Here is a 16959-nt window from a genome sequence, read left to right as displayed (position 1 = left end):
AAGGTGGCAGTCATGAAATATAGTAGATTGAAAGGATAGAAAACATTAACAAAATGTTTTTGATAACTGGTAGTTTAATTAAAATATTAGTCTAAATCAAATAATATCTTGACAATATTAAGTCAATAAAGACTGACCACTTTGAGAACAATTATGTAATTAAGAAATTTAGAACTTGCCAAACAAATATTAATATGGAAATGCACTTAAGTCCTTTGTAAGTTTTAGAAGTCTATTTTAAAAACAACCATAATAAGATATACTTATATACTATTATATACTTAGTATGTGTCAAAACCAATTTTAAGTATTTTGTTTTTTTAACTCATTTAATCCTCACAGCAATTCCCATTTTACAGAAATGGAAATAAAAATACAGTATATCATAATGACAACATGGATTCAAACACAAAGTAGTTTGGTTTTATACTATTTTTTTTGTGTACAGGACTGGAAACCCCCCAGGCTCTTGAGCATACTCTACCACTATGCTACACATCTTGGTCTGTGGCTTTAGACTTTTAATTACAATCTGCAGTATTAAGTGGGGAAGAAAAACATTTTAGATAATAATGATCTTCACAAGGCTCTCACAGTGCTTTCATATTTATATGTCAAATAGATTAGAAAGGGCTGGGGTTGTAGCTCAGTGGTAGAACGCCTGCCTAACGTGTGAATCACTGGTTTCAATTCTCAGCACTGCATATAAATAAATGAATGAAATACAGGTCCATCAACATCTTAAAGAAATATTTAAAGAAAAAAAAAAGATTAGAAAATGCTATTTTTTTACATTTATATAACGGCTTATAGTAACAATGTATTTTATGTATTGCCAAACAAAATACATTAGGTACAAATGTATATCAGCATATTTAAATCTGCAGGACATAAACAAAAGAAATGCCAGATGGAGGGAGATGAGGGTCAGAACTAATCTTTACCAAGTATCTATTATATACCAGCTTCTCTATTTCAAATACGAAGAAGCATTAAGTCCACTATGAAATTAATCCAAAATCATACTGATTCAAGGTGGAATGATAAGGATTAGAACCCAGAGTGGTCTAACTGCACATTTCCTTTCATTGTACTATTGACTTAACAGCAGAAAATAAGAAAAATATTTTGCACTATTGTTGATAGTAAGATCAACATAATCCAATGGTATAACATAGTTGTCCCCCAAACTAATATACTTTTAGACTACATTCATACAACCATATCTAGAAAAGTAGCAAACGCAGATATTTAGGCTTAATGAAAATTTAGTGAATATGATAACTATTTTCAATAAAAGAGCTGCTATATAGAATAATATGCATTAGATTCTGGATCAAAGTAAAAGAGAACTTAATAATAAAGTGTCAAAACTGCACTATGCTAACCTTATGACATAAGAGTTTAAATAACCAAATGTTAGTAATTTTGCAGAGGAATTCAGAAACAAGGTAGGTGTGTTAGACAAGTAGTCTTATTCCCTGCCCTGATCTGACTTCAGATTAGAGCATTTTGGCTTTTACATGTAACACTGGACATTCCATTTTAAATTTTTCTTTGACTTTCTTTTCTTTTGGAAGGGGGTTGTTCATCCTGTTGCAGCAAAAAAGCTAAGCACCACTGAACCAGATATTTACTGAAAGATTTCTTTCAACTCAAATTTTATATTCCTGAATGGTTTTAGTTAAGAACATAAAATCATAACTTTATTTGTGAAAAGAAAAAACAAAAATAGACCAATCATACCATTTTTTTCTGCAAAGGCAGCTGCATCTTCTTTAGTACTGAAGGTTAGAACCATATTGGACAAAGGATCAGCCCTGTAAGAAAGAATTTTTTTTTTTAACAGGATTTAATATTAAGCTTTGGCTACAAAAATATATCAATATTTAAAATAAATATCTGGAAAATACACAGTTGCTATAACGTTGAATACATACATTCTTGATGTAACAGTCTATTTGTAACAATCTAAAACTGTTTGTGGGCTGGGTGCTGTGGCCCATACCTGTAATCTCAGTGGCTCTGAAGGATAAGGCAGGGGAATCACAAGTTCAAAGCCACCCTCAGCAATTTGTGAGGCCATAGGCAATTTAGCGGGACCCTACCATGAATGAATGAATGAATGAATAGAAAGGAAGGAAGGAAGGGAGAGAGGGAGGGAGGAAGGAAGAGAGGAAGAGAGGGAGAGAGGGAGGAAAGGAAAGAGGGGGAGAGGGAGGGAGAAAAGGAGGGAGAGAGGGGAGGAGGAAGGAAGGGAAAGAGGGAGGGAGGGAAGAAGGGAAAGAGGGTAGAAAGGAAAGAGGGAGGGAGGGAGGCAAGGGAGGGAGGGAGGCAAGGGAGGAAGGGAGAGAGGACGGAAGGAAGTAAGAAATGAACCAAGGGAGGAAGGAAGCGAGGAAAGGTTGAGGATATTGCTCAGTTTTTAAATGCCCCTGGATTCTATCTCCAGTATATTCCTCTTGCCACCCCCCCAAAATTTTTTTTAGTAATTTACCTTTTTCTGTGTTAACTATTGGGAGATATTTTATAACATGTATTGTCAAATAATGCAATTTATAATTGCAAAGACATCCAGTTAGTCTTTAATAAAATCATTTTATTCAACATTTTAATATATTTTTAGTTGTATAGACACAATGCCTTTATTTAATTAATTTATTTATTTTTAAGTGGGGCTGAGTATCATGGAACCCAGTGCCTCACATGTGCTAGGCAAGCACTCTCCCACTGAGGTGCAACACCAGCCCCCATTTTATTCAACTCTTTAAAAAAAGCAAAGAGCTGGACATGGTGGCTAACACTACTTGTGAGGCTAAGGCAGGAAGATTCCAAATTCAAGTATAAACCTGGCAATTTGGTGAGACCTTTCTCAAAATAAAATTTTTAAAAAGGCAGCTGGGAGTGTGGTAGGGGGTTGGTGTCCCTGGAAAAGGGCCAGTGGTAAAATTACTGAGTTCAACCCTCAGTGCAGTGTGTGTAATTAGAGGTGAATTAAAAAGTCCAGGAAAATTCTCAAATTGATCTTATAAATTTAATATCAACATTACCAAAGTACAATTGCCAGTACAACTGGCCCCCAGTTTATAACGGTGTGACTTAGGAATTTTGATTTTACAGTCGTGCCAAAGCAATACAAATTCAGTAGGCATTGTACTTTAAATTCTAAATTTTGATCTTTACTTGGGCTAACAAAATGTGGTATGATACTCTTGCAATGCTTACCACAAAAAATAGACGATACTACCCACTCTTAACAACTTTCTACCATTAATAGTATTATTTTAGGGCACAGGCCTAGTTTAAAAAAAATGCTACAAGATATGACATCCAGTTGAGTTCTTCAGTTTAGAATAGTGTTAATATTTACAATTCCATATATATTTTTTAAAAAGTGCAATGTTATTTCAAAGATGCTACTTTTTTTATATGAAAAGGTGGGACAGTGTTTGCTACAAGTAAACTCTCAGAAGTAAACATAGCACTCTGAGGAACTTCATTTAGAAATATGGAAGAAAATTTAGAAAGGACTTCAGAAGTAATTTGGATAATGGAGAGCAATGATATATAAACAAAAGAGAACATGGAAAGTAGGTCTCCTTGAGTCAAAGTCCCACAAATTGTTGCTGAAATTCTGGTCATATACTATAGTTGCTATTCTGGGACTCCTATGATCTCCCTATAATCATATACATTCCTATCATAAACCCCTCTTGTATGCAAAAGAATTTCAAATGGCTGGCTATATTCGTATCAATAACTGATGGTTTTATATTGATATTCTTTTTGAAAGCGGATAAGTTTTCTCGGTTCTAATTAAATTAGTTATACTGAGAACAGAAGTGCCAACATAAATATGGTCCAATACTTTGATAAGTGTTGACAGGCACAATGTCTTAGTTGAAAATATGAAACAATAGCAAAAAAATTGTAGAAAAAAAACAAGAACAGAGCTCTATTTTCTACAAAGGCAGTATAGCTTTTATTTAAATTATCCTAACTTTATTTATGAAAAAATATGTTAATAATAAACGTTTGTACCAGTAAGTCTCCATCTTTCAGCTATTTGGTTTCTACCTTTATTAATCTCCTTCATCTCCTATGTTTTGAAATTCTTAATGGATATGTTGCCACCAATATCTCCCTAATTGATCTTTTTGTCTCTTTTCTTAACTCCCATTTACTCCTTGCTACGTTACCAGATTAAGCTCAAAAACTTCAAATAGTTCCTACTTTCCAGTCTTTTTTTTGTATCAGGAACTCCGGGGTCTTTACCACTGAGCTGCATTCCTATCTCTCCCCCTGCCCCTTTTTTGACAGAGGGTTTTACTAACTGTGGAGGCTAGCTAGGTTCAAACTTGGCAATTCTCCTACCTCTGTTTCTCAAGTAGCTAGGATATAGCTGGGCACCTGGCTGTTTTTTAATTACTCCCCTTAAAAGTAACCCACCAGTCAAATCAGACTCTTAATTTTTCTTATAAACACAGTCTGTACTTTCCCAGCAGTTCAATTTGTTCCTTCAGTTTAGAATACTCTGCCATCTTCACTAATGGAAGTCCATCCCAACCACCCCTCAGGGTTCACCATAAATACCAACCTTTTCTATTAAGTATTTCATACCCCACCTTCCTCCAGCTATATATAATTTCTCTTTCAATCTTCACTAAATATGTTTGCTTTTATTTTTATATTCAATGTGCTTAATTCTCAATTACTAAGGTTCCAATTGAGGCAATGACAGATCACAACTCAGTATTTGTGCCAAACAACTACTCTGAACAAATCAGAAAAACCTGTGTTTGAAGGGACCTGAGAGTGACCAAGGAACTCTGGAGAGAATTCAATCTTTCAAAGGAATGGCGGGGGTGGGGATGGGGGTGGGGGGGTGGGGGGGACAGACCCATACTGAATTAGATTCAAGTTTATATTCTTTCTCCCTCCTGTCCAGATAGTTAGGAACATAAGGAACTCAAGGAAAAGTCTAGTCTTATCAGCACAAGGAATATGGAGATGGAGTTTAGGACAGCTAGAACAGTTTGAAATTTTGTTGTATAAAAGGGAGATTCTGAAGTGTACATGAATGGGTATGGCTCTAACAATAACTGGGAAGGCTGAAAGAACTGAGCAGAGATTTCAGCAGCTGCCTACTATAGGACAAAATGAGTCTGGAGTAAGAAATTGGTAAACCTTCTGTTTTGCACTAGAACCTCAGAGAGATCGTGCCTATTAAAAATTTTAAACACTATGTTCTAGTTGTAAGACATAAAACTGAAACAGATGCACTCTAACAAAGCATAAAAATCAATCCTCCCCAAGTTCAAGGTGTGCTCTACCAGTTATTTTTCTGCTAGAACAAAACACATCACATAGCTGCTATCATTAACTCAAGAAGAATAAGGAATCAGAGAATTAATAGATTATTGATTCTTCTCTACAAATTTTTGAAATTATTAACTGTTTTAGGGGTTAATTAGCATATCAGGAATTCACACATTACTAAAAGCTCTTCACTTTAGTATTACACATAACTCCAAATGAAAATGCTGCTTATCAATAGTGCAATAGATAAATTTTGCAAACATAAAGTTAAGCAAAAAGAAACCTGTTTCAGAAGAGTACATAAAGGATAATTCTCTTTAATGAAAAATAAATCTATATAGTTAGAAGTCAGAATAGTGGTTATCTTTGGAAAGGGGCATGGAATGAAATGGGACTGAAATTCTATTTCTCAATCTGGGTACATACTGAATAGATTTCATTGTAAACTATTACCCACAGTATTATTATTTTTTTAATTTTGAAAGGCCATTTTTTTCATATGTAAGATTTTTTATATTTATTTTTCAGTTGTATTGGATACAATATCTCTACTTTATTTATTTATTGTTTTATGTGGTGCTGAGGATCGAACCCAGGGCCTTGAATGTGCTAGGCAAATGCTCTACTGCTGAGCCACTACTCCAGCCACATAAGTAAGATTTTAAGGTTAACACGTGAAAATTAGTATCGTAAGTATCAACTGATGTTTGACTGGACCTAAGAGAGCTATGACTGCACTAAAAATATTTGCAAAACCTTTGGCATTGAGAATTTTTATTAGATATTCTCTAGAAGGCAGAGAATGATAAGCAAATGAGTTTCTATGTTGGAAGGTTTGGCTTTTTTTTTTTTTCCCAGTTTCAGTAGCACTAGTTGTTAGAAAGGGTTCTAAATGCTGTCATTGAGTAGCATCATTTAAAAATGTCAGGTCATCTTTCAGTAAACAGAATAAGAAAGAGAGATAAAGACTAGAGAAAAAAGTAAGATTTATAATCAATATCTTGTGGTTTTTTGCTTTAAAATATTTCTGAAGTAAGGAATGTCAGAGTCAGGCAATGATAAAACTTTAAACTTATACTCCGCTAAGGATAGTATGCGTATATGTGCGTGCAAGCACCTGCGCACGCACATACATACACACACACAAACTCTTCTTTCACTCTTACACGAATTTCACTGATTGAGAAAATCTGAACTACCTCAACAAATTAAATCAAGCCAATATATAAATTTGTGCCCCATTAATAATTATCTAATTGGATCAGAAAATAGATAAAAAATATATATAATTAAAGTCCATTACATGACAACAAACTAAATGTCCCTTAATAGATGTTGAGAGAACATTTAATAAAATTCAATACTCAGTCCTGATTTTTGAGATGAGTCTCCCTATGTTGCCCAGGCTGATCTTGCACTCCTGGGCTCAAAGATCCTGCTGCCTCAGCCTCCTGAGTAGCTGTGACTACAGACATAGGAAACATTTCCAATGAAGAAGGAAAGAGACAATAAGAATGTTGTATATAACCATTAACCATCAACAATGTCTGAAAATTCTACTCAATGAAGTAAGGCAAGAAAAAGAAATTAACTGTAAGTGTAAGAAGAAAAAACAAACTACTTCACGTTTTAGATTATACAACTACCAAATCAAAGTGAATTCCTTGGAAAGTCATAAAAACTAATGGGACAATACACGGGATGGCTCTGTGCAACATTAACTTAAAATACTGGTGATACTCAACTAGAAAATGTAACAAAAAAAATCATCCAAAACAATAGTGAAAACTAACCTAGGAATAATTTTAATAAGAGATGTGGTTTTCCTATGTTAAGAAAACCATCGAGTTTTGCCTTGAAGACCTATGAAGTCACATGTATGCATATACATGCAATGAAAAAAGATCCAGGAAAAACAATTGTTGACAAAGTTCACTTCTAAGGAGGGGGAAGGTATGTGGACAAGAGACTAGTTTAATAGGTATGGAGAGGAATAATTGATAACATTCATAGTTTATACTGTATATATCCATACTATTTACATCTCCTGTGCAAAACATTCATTTACTTGTTCAACAAAGTCAATAAAGAAAAGTAACAGAAACCTTTATTGAAAGATAACAAAAAAAAATGGGCCATATGATTAAAGCAAATTTTAAAAGTGCCTTTGCATTGAGGTAGAGTAGTGTAAGACAGAAAGATGGGACAAACAGTACTTCCGTTTGCTACTTATAAGCCAAAGGACCATCTACAAGACTAAGTATCCACCACTTTGATGACTTATTATGGCTTAAGGATCAAGTATACTATGTGAATAGTTAGGCAGTGAGAGAATTAGCAACATCTAAATTAGCATACACGTCTGCTTAAATTAGATGACCTTCTATGTCCATGATGACATGGAACAAATCCTCGTTTCCAAAAGCTGAATGACAGTTCACAATTCTCTATTGAAAATTATTTTAAAAATTAAATATGGAAGTCATACTTTTTAAATATAATGAAATTAACACAGAAGGTAATGAGTCCAAGACACTGATTATCTGTTGGACTGTGTTAATTTCATTATATTTAAAACAAATACATTTAGGTTTTACTAAAATTAAAGTCCTTTATAGAAGTAAATGAAAACAATTATCATTCCAACAGATAAAAGATTGTTAAGAAACATTAACAACATTAACATAAGATTATTAACCAATAAATAGCTATAGTATTAAATGGGGAGGAATCAACCAAACACCTGCCTTTGCCACCCCATGGGATCAAGATGATTTAAACAGTAAAAACCTTGGGTCAAACTCAAGGGAAGATTTTGAATCTTATTATATTTTTCATGTTTGCATAAAGATAAACCTTTTACCTTTGAATTCTAACATTTAAAGATTCAAGTAATTAAAATAGCATAAGAACACTTCAAATATGAAAAAGAAATGTAAATACAGTATTTTAAAATGTGAATTTAAAAATCTAAAAACAAAGATCAAGCACATTTATCTTAAAATCCTACATGTGAACAAATGTAGCCTTTTACAATTATAAAAAATACTATACAGAAATAAAAACAAAATTTATTTAGTGTATTTTTAAAAAAATCATATTAAGACAACTTTCACAATAAGGCCTTTCTTCTGCCCTCACTGAAAAACATTTGAGATTTCAAATTTCTGTCACAAAATTACCACAAAGGTAACTTTAAATTACCTTTTCCATTAGCATTGCTTCTACTTTTCAAGGAAATAAGCATCGTTTTCTTTGTATTAATAGCAACTGCATGGAAAAAACCTCCAAAGGTATACAAAGATTATCTCTCTAAGTGTTATATTTGTCATCGTTTTTATCCGACATACTTCTTAACTCTCTGTAATACTCCTATGTCATCAGTTTTAGGTGTCTATTAAATTCTCCATGCCACTCCATCCATGTGGTAGATTCTAGCCAGACGGAGAAAATGAATGCAGTTAAGTACACATCCTCTATTTTATGAAACTTTGTCTTTATAAATGAACATATTTTGGGTATAGAATGAAAGGTCATTTCTCTTTTAGCATATCCAGGAATTATTTCTTTGACCAATAGCAAAAAATCACATTAAAATATTAACATTCTATTTTTCCCATTAAATAAAGTAATTCTCTCATTAAAAGGAAATATTACAAACCTATATATCTACCTAGGTTTTAAATACTTTTGCTATACTCCACAAATCAATGTTAGATAAATAATGATAAAATATAAGCAGACTAAGAATTTAAAACTATAATCTGGGAAACAGATTTCTTAGTTAAAACGATGAACACTAAGTAGATGATGAGAAGCCTTCACTTCCAATTATAACAATTTTATACAAGGGCTTAAAATGTCAGAAATTAGTATGTTCAAGCAATACTTATTATATACTATCTTTTTGTGTTAAAATGCTAAGAATGAAAAAATATAACTTTGATTCTAATATTAGCAAAGAGCCCCTGTTTTAATCAAATAAAATAATCAAATATCTAGATATAATTTTTTTTTCATGTTAGTGGTTTAAATATCAGAACCAAGAGAAGTAGTAAAGATTTTCTGTTGTTGTTATTTAAGATTCAAAACAATGCTTCAGACAAACCAACTTTATAGAGAGTTCTATCATTTCAAAAATACTTTACTTTGGAAAAACTACATTTTGAAAAGAACTTTATTTCTTTTATTCCCCAAACATAGAGTATAGCTCATTTTCAATTCATATGCAATAAAAGCAGTATGTCCCTATTTAGGCACAGTAGGTTTAATTTTGTTCCAAAAGCAGGAAGGCATTAAATAATAAGTACTTCAAAAGTTAGTTGTGCTATTTCTAGAATCAATACTATGATAATGATTGTAAAAACATTTTGCAAGCAGAGCAAAGTAAAACTTAACCTATAGAAAGGGTTCAGGACATGCTACCCCAAAATATGGCATCTTGGCAGATGAGAAAAAAGCAGAATCAGGAAGTTATCTCGGGTCTTTGCTTGTCCTTCTCCCTTGAAGCAAGTTGTAACAATTCTCTGACCTCTTTCCAAAATAACCTGAGACCATCATTCTAGAAGTGTCTACTCTATAACTAGAGGAAAGGGATCTCTGAAGACACAGGGGCACAGAAAAGAAAATAAACAGGCAAGAACAAAGTTCCCCCAGCTTATTACCATTAGATCATACCAGCTTTGTCCAATCATGATTATATACAACTTTTTGCCAAACTTTAGCATAAAAATAAGTTTCCCTGTTTCTTTGGGTGTTCATTATAGGGCTATATCACTTTAAAATTACTATAAATGAATCTGTATGCTATTCTTATTAATTTATCTTTTTATAAATTGCCTCAGCCTTGAAACTTGTGGTGGATATGAGGAAAAAGTATTATTTTTTCTATTCTACAACTCTTAACCTCATATTCTTACATGAATAAGTATTCAAATAAGAGTATATCAATTTAGAGTATACAAGGTACAAATATTCAAACAATGATTTATTACTGAATATTGTTGAAAATGTATTACAGCGAGTCTCAGATAAACACATCAAAATCTCATAATTCAAAATGAATGAGCACAACATTTCAATCATTGGGTATGGACAAAGTTTCTCCTTAAAGATTTCTTTAGTCTTTAGAAGAATGTGATTTACAAAAAGACTTCATATATTACACAAAACAATTTGTATTTGCTATACAAATACCTACAAACTAGCTTTTGTCAATGATCAGATGACTGTGTTGGTTTGTATCTGTGTCTTCCATTCTGTTCCATTGGTTTGTGTGTATGGCTTTTTTAATTTTTTTTTTTTTAGTTGTAGATGGACACAATACCTTATTTAATTTTTATATGGTGCTGAGGCTCAAACCCAGTGTGTCACATGTGCAAAGCAATCACTCTACCACTGAGCCACAACCCCAGCCCTGTGTGAATGTTTTTATGCCAGTACCATGCAGTTTTTGTTACTATCGCTCTGTAATACAATTTGAAGGCGGATATTGTGATGCCTCCTGTTTTGCTTTTTTGGCTTAGAACTACTTTGGCTATTCTGGGTCTTTTACTCTTCCAAATGATTTTAAGATTGTTTTTTCTTATTCTGTGAAGAATGTCACTGGTATTTGATGGAGATTTCATTGAATCTGTCGATTGCTTTTGTAATGTAGCCTTTTTATAATAGTAATTCTGCCTATCCATGAATAGTGGGAGGTCTTTTCATCTTCTAGTGTCTTTAATTTTTTTCTTCAGTGTTTTATAATTTTCATGAGGTCTTTCACTGCCTTGGTAGGATTGATTGATTGATTTTGAAGCTACTGTGAATAAAACTGCTTTCCTAATTTCTTTTTCAACAAATTCGGTATTGGTATATAGAAAGCTATTGATTTTTGCCTGTTGAGTTTCCTATCCTGACATCACCAGCTTTTTATAAGTCTCTTGTGACTCAGTTATCATGTCAGTCAGCTCTATGTCCTTTTCTCCCTCCTTTCCCTTTGCCTTTTTCCATTCCTTTTTTTTTTTCCTTTTACACTCTGCCATTTTATAACTATAGAACTTAGGATAATATGTTTAATTCTCTGGGGACAAATGCATGGAGTACTGCATACATGCCTACGTTAAGGGCGGCTAAGTGGCAGGCCACTCCCCTCATGCTAGGAGTGTGAGCAGCAAACAGCTTACCCATAGGCACAGCCCTGGGCATGAGACCACAGTGTTGTAGTCCCTGTGCTTGCTCCACCGCCCATTCCTCAATTGGTCGCTGCAAGGAGAGTTAGCAAAACATTGTATTGGTGGCTGCCTGTAATCTGCCTAGCTACTGCCCAAGTGTATATACATGGTAACTGCAATAAAATCAGACCTGCTCCCCCCACCAAAAAAAATCCTACAAAGTATACCTATATATCATTTGCTTAATACCATATAATTCTATTTCAATTGCAACAGGGAAGATTAACAAAAATTCTCCCAGGTATACTGAATAGTTTATTCCAATGCATTGAAAAAGTAATTTATTTTTCTCAAGAATTTACACGTTTTCCTCAAATTAGCTAATTTCTGAACTCAATTCCCAACTCCTTACAAACAAGATATGTAAAGGAGTTTTACTTTAAATTTAAAAGCAAGTTAAAAAGTGTCAATAAATTAGCAATCACATAATATCTTAGACTAATATACCTAGCTTGAATACCAGGCTAACAATCCTTATAATGTCAATCATTTTATCTAATAAATAGTATTTAGAATAATATTTCTGGTGTAATGTGCTGAACCATATTTATTTGATATTTATATAAAATATATAAAGAAAAATACATATCTGTGTAGACTGTACATTAAGAATTTGAAAATCAACATTTTAAAGAAAAATCTACACAGAAACAGAAAACTGAAAACAATATTTATGTTAAAACAAAATACTCACGTTGATGCCCAACCCATCAAAGGATTTTCCCATCGTTCCCTGGTATCAAACTCCATCCTCCATTTCTTTGTGTTGTTTACTCCAGACTGCATGTTATTTCGAGCAGGAACAAAGATCCTGACTTTTCTAGTTTTGATATGCTCTTCTGGAACACCAGTTAATGTAGTGATATCCTAAAGAAAAACAAGCAAACGAATATGTTTCTAACAGTCTATGTTCCCACTAATGTACTTTTGTTGTCCCCTATAATCATGCAATTCTATTCAGAGTTATTTATAAAATGAGATAAACTTTCTTGCTTATTTCACTACTACTCGGATATTTTACTCCATAAACTGCCATTCTGATAACTGTAAATGGTGTATTTGAGAGGTGGTTTTAGGGAACAGTGGGAAAGGAATCATTAAACAAAATTTAATCCCTTTGTCCAACAAAGCTTTGGTACTTCCTCATGCCCCCCAAGCACTCCCCACCACCTCCTCCACCCCAAGCACTCCCTACCACCCCCCCCCACATCCCCTCCCCACCCCACCCCAGCGCTGGGGATCTAATCCAGGGCCTCCTGCACAGCAGGCAAGTGCTGTACCATTGAGCTATACCTTCAGTACAACACTGAAAATTTCTGGAATCTACTTGTAAAACCTGTAGTCAATATGCTCTTATTTTGCAAGCAGGTTCAACAGGTCAGACAAGGAAAAAATGTAAGTAGATATTAAAAGTAAAAGGATGGGAAAATAGACAATTGTAAGCAGAAAAAAAAAATCTTATTACCAGTGGTTTCTGTGTCAAATTGCTTAAAAGACACTCCCTTCAGAGGGAGGACTGAGCCTTTTTGTAAACAATCAAAATCAAATAACAACTTTAATTGGCAATTTATCTCTCTAATGAAACCTACTGAAAGACTAGTAAAGCAAATCTAACCTATAAAGGTAAATAAAAAGTTTCACAATTTTTGAAGAAATGGGAAATGAAAACAATAGTAACTTTCTTAACTCCCATTTTCTATTCTTTTATCTAGTAATAAACATTCAACTGGAGCATGCATAGAATTCTGATGCTACAGATTAGATGTATTTGTCAAAACATAGTAGCAATCAGAACACCAAATAATAAATTCAGAGTTAAAATCTCCAGTTAATAAAGGCAAAAACTTTATTCTAGCAAAGTAAAATCACATTAGGGTTAACCATATCACTGTTTATAAGTATGCCATTTTAAAATCATTAAAACAAAAGGTAGAATTCAGTGGGAGAGCGATTTGCCTAGCATATGCTAGAGTTCCAAAATAAATCCTCAGTGCCACCAAAAAAAAAAAAAAAAAAAAAAATCACTACAATAAATTTTCAATTTTTTTTCTAGTTAAAACCAAGAAAGTTAGCAAGAAAATGATTTTATCAAACCTGTAAGTACTAGAAAAACTTAACCCATTTTGTGAATTTTCATTTCTTTATCATATATCCCCTAAAAAAGTTAATGTCTATTTGCAGTTCTAATCTATCAGTGCTATGAATTAGCATAAATACTTGGTGCTGCAATATGTACTGGGAAAATACTAAGCACATTTCTGAATTGAGTAGCTTCTCTATCCACAAGATTAAAAAAACAATTCTTTAAATTTATTTCAGTTAGCAACCAATCCCTGCTTAACATAGTATTTTTCCCATTACACCAATTAGGTGTGGCTACTTTGTCACAACTTGTTTGTTTAAAGAAATGATCCATCAAATATCAAAATGATCCATATAAATATTTAAACAAATATGCTCTCCTAATGCATACCTACGTTATTTTTTACATTTCTTTATATCTAGGATAAAGACAAGAGAATTGGTACATAACTTAAAAATATAAACACATTTTAATTGATCATTTTTAATTGTCAGGTTAAATTTCAAATCAAAGCAATTTTAAGTATTACTACATTTTAATGACCTTCTATAGCATAGTCCTCTAGTCAGGAGTGTGAAGTGACTCAGCTCCTGGGAGGTCCTCAATGCTTATTTCTCCTTTGGGTTCTATAATATTTGCAGTCTGCCATATTAGTTTATAATTTAATAGGGACATATCAATCTCATGATATATGCTATTTCCTCAACCACAGCTGAAGCAAGAAATGAACAAACACTGGAAACATGTTATAGAATTTTAAGGTGGGACGTCTCCAAATTTCATAACAACCCGTCCTAACAGGATCAGTTATCTGACTCTTCTTTAAACTGCCCATATTAAGGAAATGTTAAATTCTTACCACAAGTTGACTCAGGAAAATGAGAATACAGAAAAGACTTTTTCTTTATAATTTCTATATTGTGATGCATACATGCCAAAGTAATTAAAAAAGCCAATGAAATTTTTTAAAAAATTGAAATAGGTCTTTTGATTTTTACCATATAAAGTAGAAAAGGAAAGAGTGAATTTTAGGATGGAAAAATCTCTTCATTTGACCACAAATTTGCTAACAAGCTGTTTATATTCTGAACTCATCACTACCAATCTTTCACATCTTCTCAAATTATTGCAATGATTTATAGGATATCTTTCCCCCAATTTAAACTTGGCATTTAAAAGCAAACAAGTTTCTGAATTTTTAAGCCAAAGTCCTGACACAAAATCAATTTTTGCTTGCAGAAGACTGGTAAGGTACTGTAACCCAGTTGAGCTGCTGCCAAAGATGCAGAATAAAAAGGCTTGGCATCTCTAACATACTTGACACCTAAAGGGCATAGAAGCTCTAAAATTCCTAGGCCCTGTAGACACACTCTTAGTCTAGACAAACTGATTTCTCACACTTTTAAAATGCACCAAGACACTCTATTGTTATCATTTCATCCACACAGCTTCAGCTAGTGACAGAAGAACCTGTTTTCAATGGGCTAAAGCTCCCACTTCAAGATTCCATTAAAACAATGTAACACTTGAAAGGCACTATGTCCAACTCTACTTGTCTTCCATGGTGTTATCCCTCTAAATTTTCACTGAGCTACCTGTGACTCATACTTTTACAAACAATAAACATATAAAACATCTGCAAATTATTTAAACTATATTGAATTGATATTCTCCATATATTTCTACTTCTATATCCTAATACAAATCACATGAATTTTCTAAAAACCTATTTATAAGAGAAATGCATTAAGGTTGTTATTATTGCCTTTTGTAATTTCTCACCTTACAGGTAACATATTTTAAGATAATAATTCATAAATCTTCTGATTATACAAACATTAAATCACACAAGGTATGAGAAGCTTTTGAGCTGGCAAGTAAAAAATCTCAAGACTTACCAGATAATAATTATCTGTATATTATAATGAAGCAGGTTACCCTAGAGATAATACATAGATTTACTGAATGTTAACCTTCAATTTGTAAACAATTGAGTCATGCATGAAATGTACATTTTTACTATTAAAGACTATGTACATAATTTTCATGCATATATAATTATAATTATAATTCCCAAATGAAGGGCATCCAAATCAAAATTCGCTACTGAAAAGACACGTCATAATTCCAAAATTCCATTCTTTCAGTACCATCTTTTTCATAATTAAAAATTTTGGAAGAACTAACAGCTGACCTTCCATTTTTGAAGTCTAGGTAAAAGAAAGAGCAATTTGAAAATTCAATAAATATATATGTGTATGTGTGTCATTTTTTTCAAATACCAATTTCCACTATAAAATATTAGTTTTCCATATAAAAATTGTATGATTCGGTTATCAACTGTCTCCATTTATCTTGTGTGAATTCAACTTTTTTTTTTTTTTTTAAACAAAGGAAGCAGGGAACAAGCAATGGGAAGTTGGTGTCAAAATGCAGAAAAACCTCCCAGCAAGCTTCTTGCAACCACCCAGGATTTAGAGTCTTGCTGGCCGCTCTCTTTTCAATACCAGAATTTCACACATTTCAATGACTATTATAACTTCAAAGAATCAAATTTTCATCATTGTCCGTCATCTGCCGGTTGATTTGTATAAAGGAGTTCTTCTGCATGCACTCCAAACAAAGGCCTCCTTACTTTTGTGGCTATATATCAAGTTTAAAAGTTTTGTTTGTGACAGTTGTGTCTTTGGTAAATTAGGGTAACACTGAAGGAGTGCAGCTGCTCTGCAGGAACCTCCTTTTTGGCACCATTTCACTTAAATAAAAACTGAATAATTAGCTTCTGCCTTTATTAAACCACAAAAATGCCACTGGCCTTAGTAATTACTTCCGGTTGCCCCACCCACTTAACCTTAATAGTTTACACTAGTCATAAAGAGAAATAAAAGGATTTTGCACTTTGGAATAAAATTTTGCTAGCTTTCTTAGCATACCCAAGAAGGGCAAAATTTTTATCAGGCTTTTGGGAAATAAGTTAACTAAATATTGCATTTAGTATTGATCAATGTTACAGTTTTAATAGAACATATATTGGAACATTAAGTACAAACATTTATTATAGAAACTTACGTCTACTAGAGGCTATTAGTTACCAATGGTGCTCAAATTTATTTGAGTTAAAACTAATCTAAATTTACTGACTTTATTTTTTCCACATTTTTTATTGGTGCATTATATTGTATACAATGGTGGGATTCATTGTTACATATTCACATATGTATACAAGATAACATATTTCTTGGCTAATTGATAACTATATTTATATTCTACTTCAACCATGAAAGATGCTAAAAGAAAAACAATTTTAGATCTGTAACAAAAACTTCCTTTCAAATAACCAGC

General features: G+C 32.9%; 1 protein-coding gene across 2 annotated transcripts in view; it reads right to left on the bottom strand.

Annotated features, from left to right (window-relative positions):
• Nucleotides 1-16959, bottom strand: part of Ndufs4 (NADH:ubiquinone oxidoreductase subunit S4) — a 108288-nt gene that overhangs the window by 15895 nt on the left and 75434 nt on the right. Inside the window, exons 3-5 of one of the 2 annotated variants that reach the window (XM_026385935.2) lie at nucleotides 12229-12401; nucleotides 11487-11565; nucleotides 1765-1820 (exon numbers count right to left, since the gene is read on the bottom strand). In XM_026385935.2, the coding sequence (XP_026241720.2) occupies nucleotides 1815-1820; nucleotides 11487-11565; nucleotides 12229-12401 (258 nt within the window). In that variant the 3' untranslated portion in view covers nucleotides 1765-1814. Of the gene's footprint in view, nucleotides 1-1746; nucleotides 1821-11486; nucleotides 11566-12228; nucleotides 12402-16959 lie in introns of those variants that run through there. The other variant, XM_026385934.2, reaches the window with a different exon arrangement.

This window comes from Urocitellus parryii, chromosome 1 (genome assembly GCF_045843805.1).
Source record: "Urocitellus parryii isolate mUroPar1 chromosome 1, mUroPar1.hap1, whole genome shotgun sequence".
Taxonomy (NCBI): Eukaryota; Metazoa; Chordata; class Mammalia; order Rodentia; family Sciuridae; genus Urocitellus; species Urocitellus parryii.
Note: the sequence above shows the minus strand (reverse complement) of the source record. Positions and strands in the feature narration are given on the sequence as shown.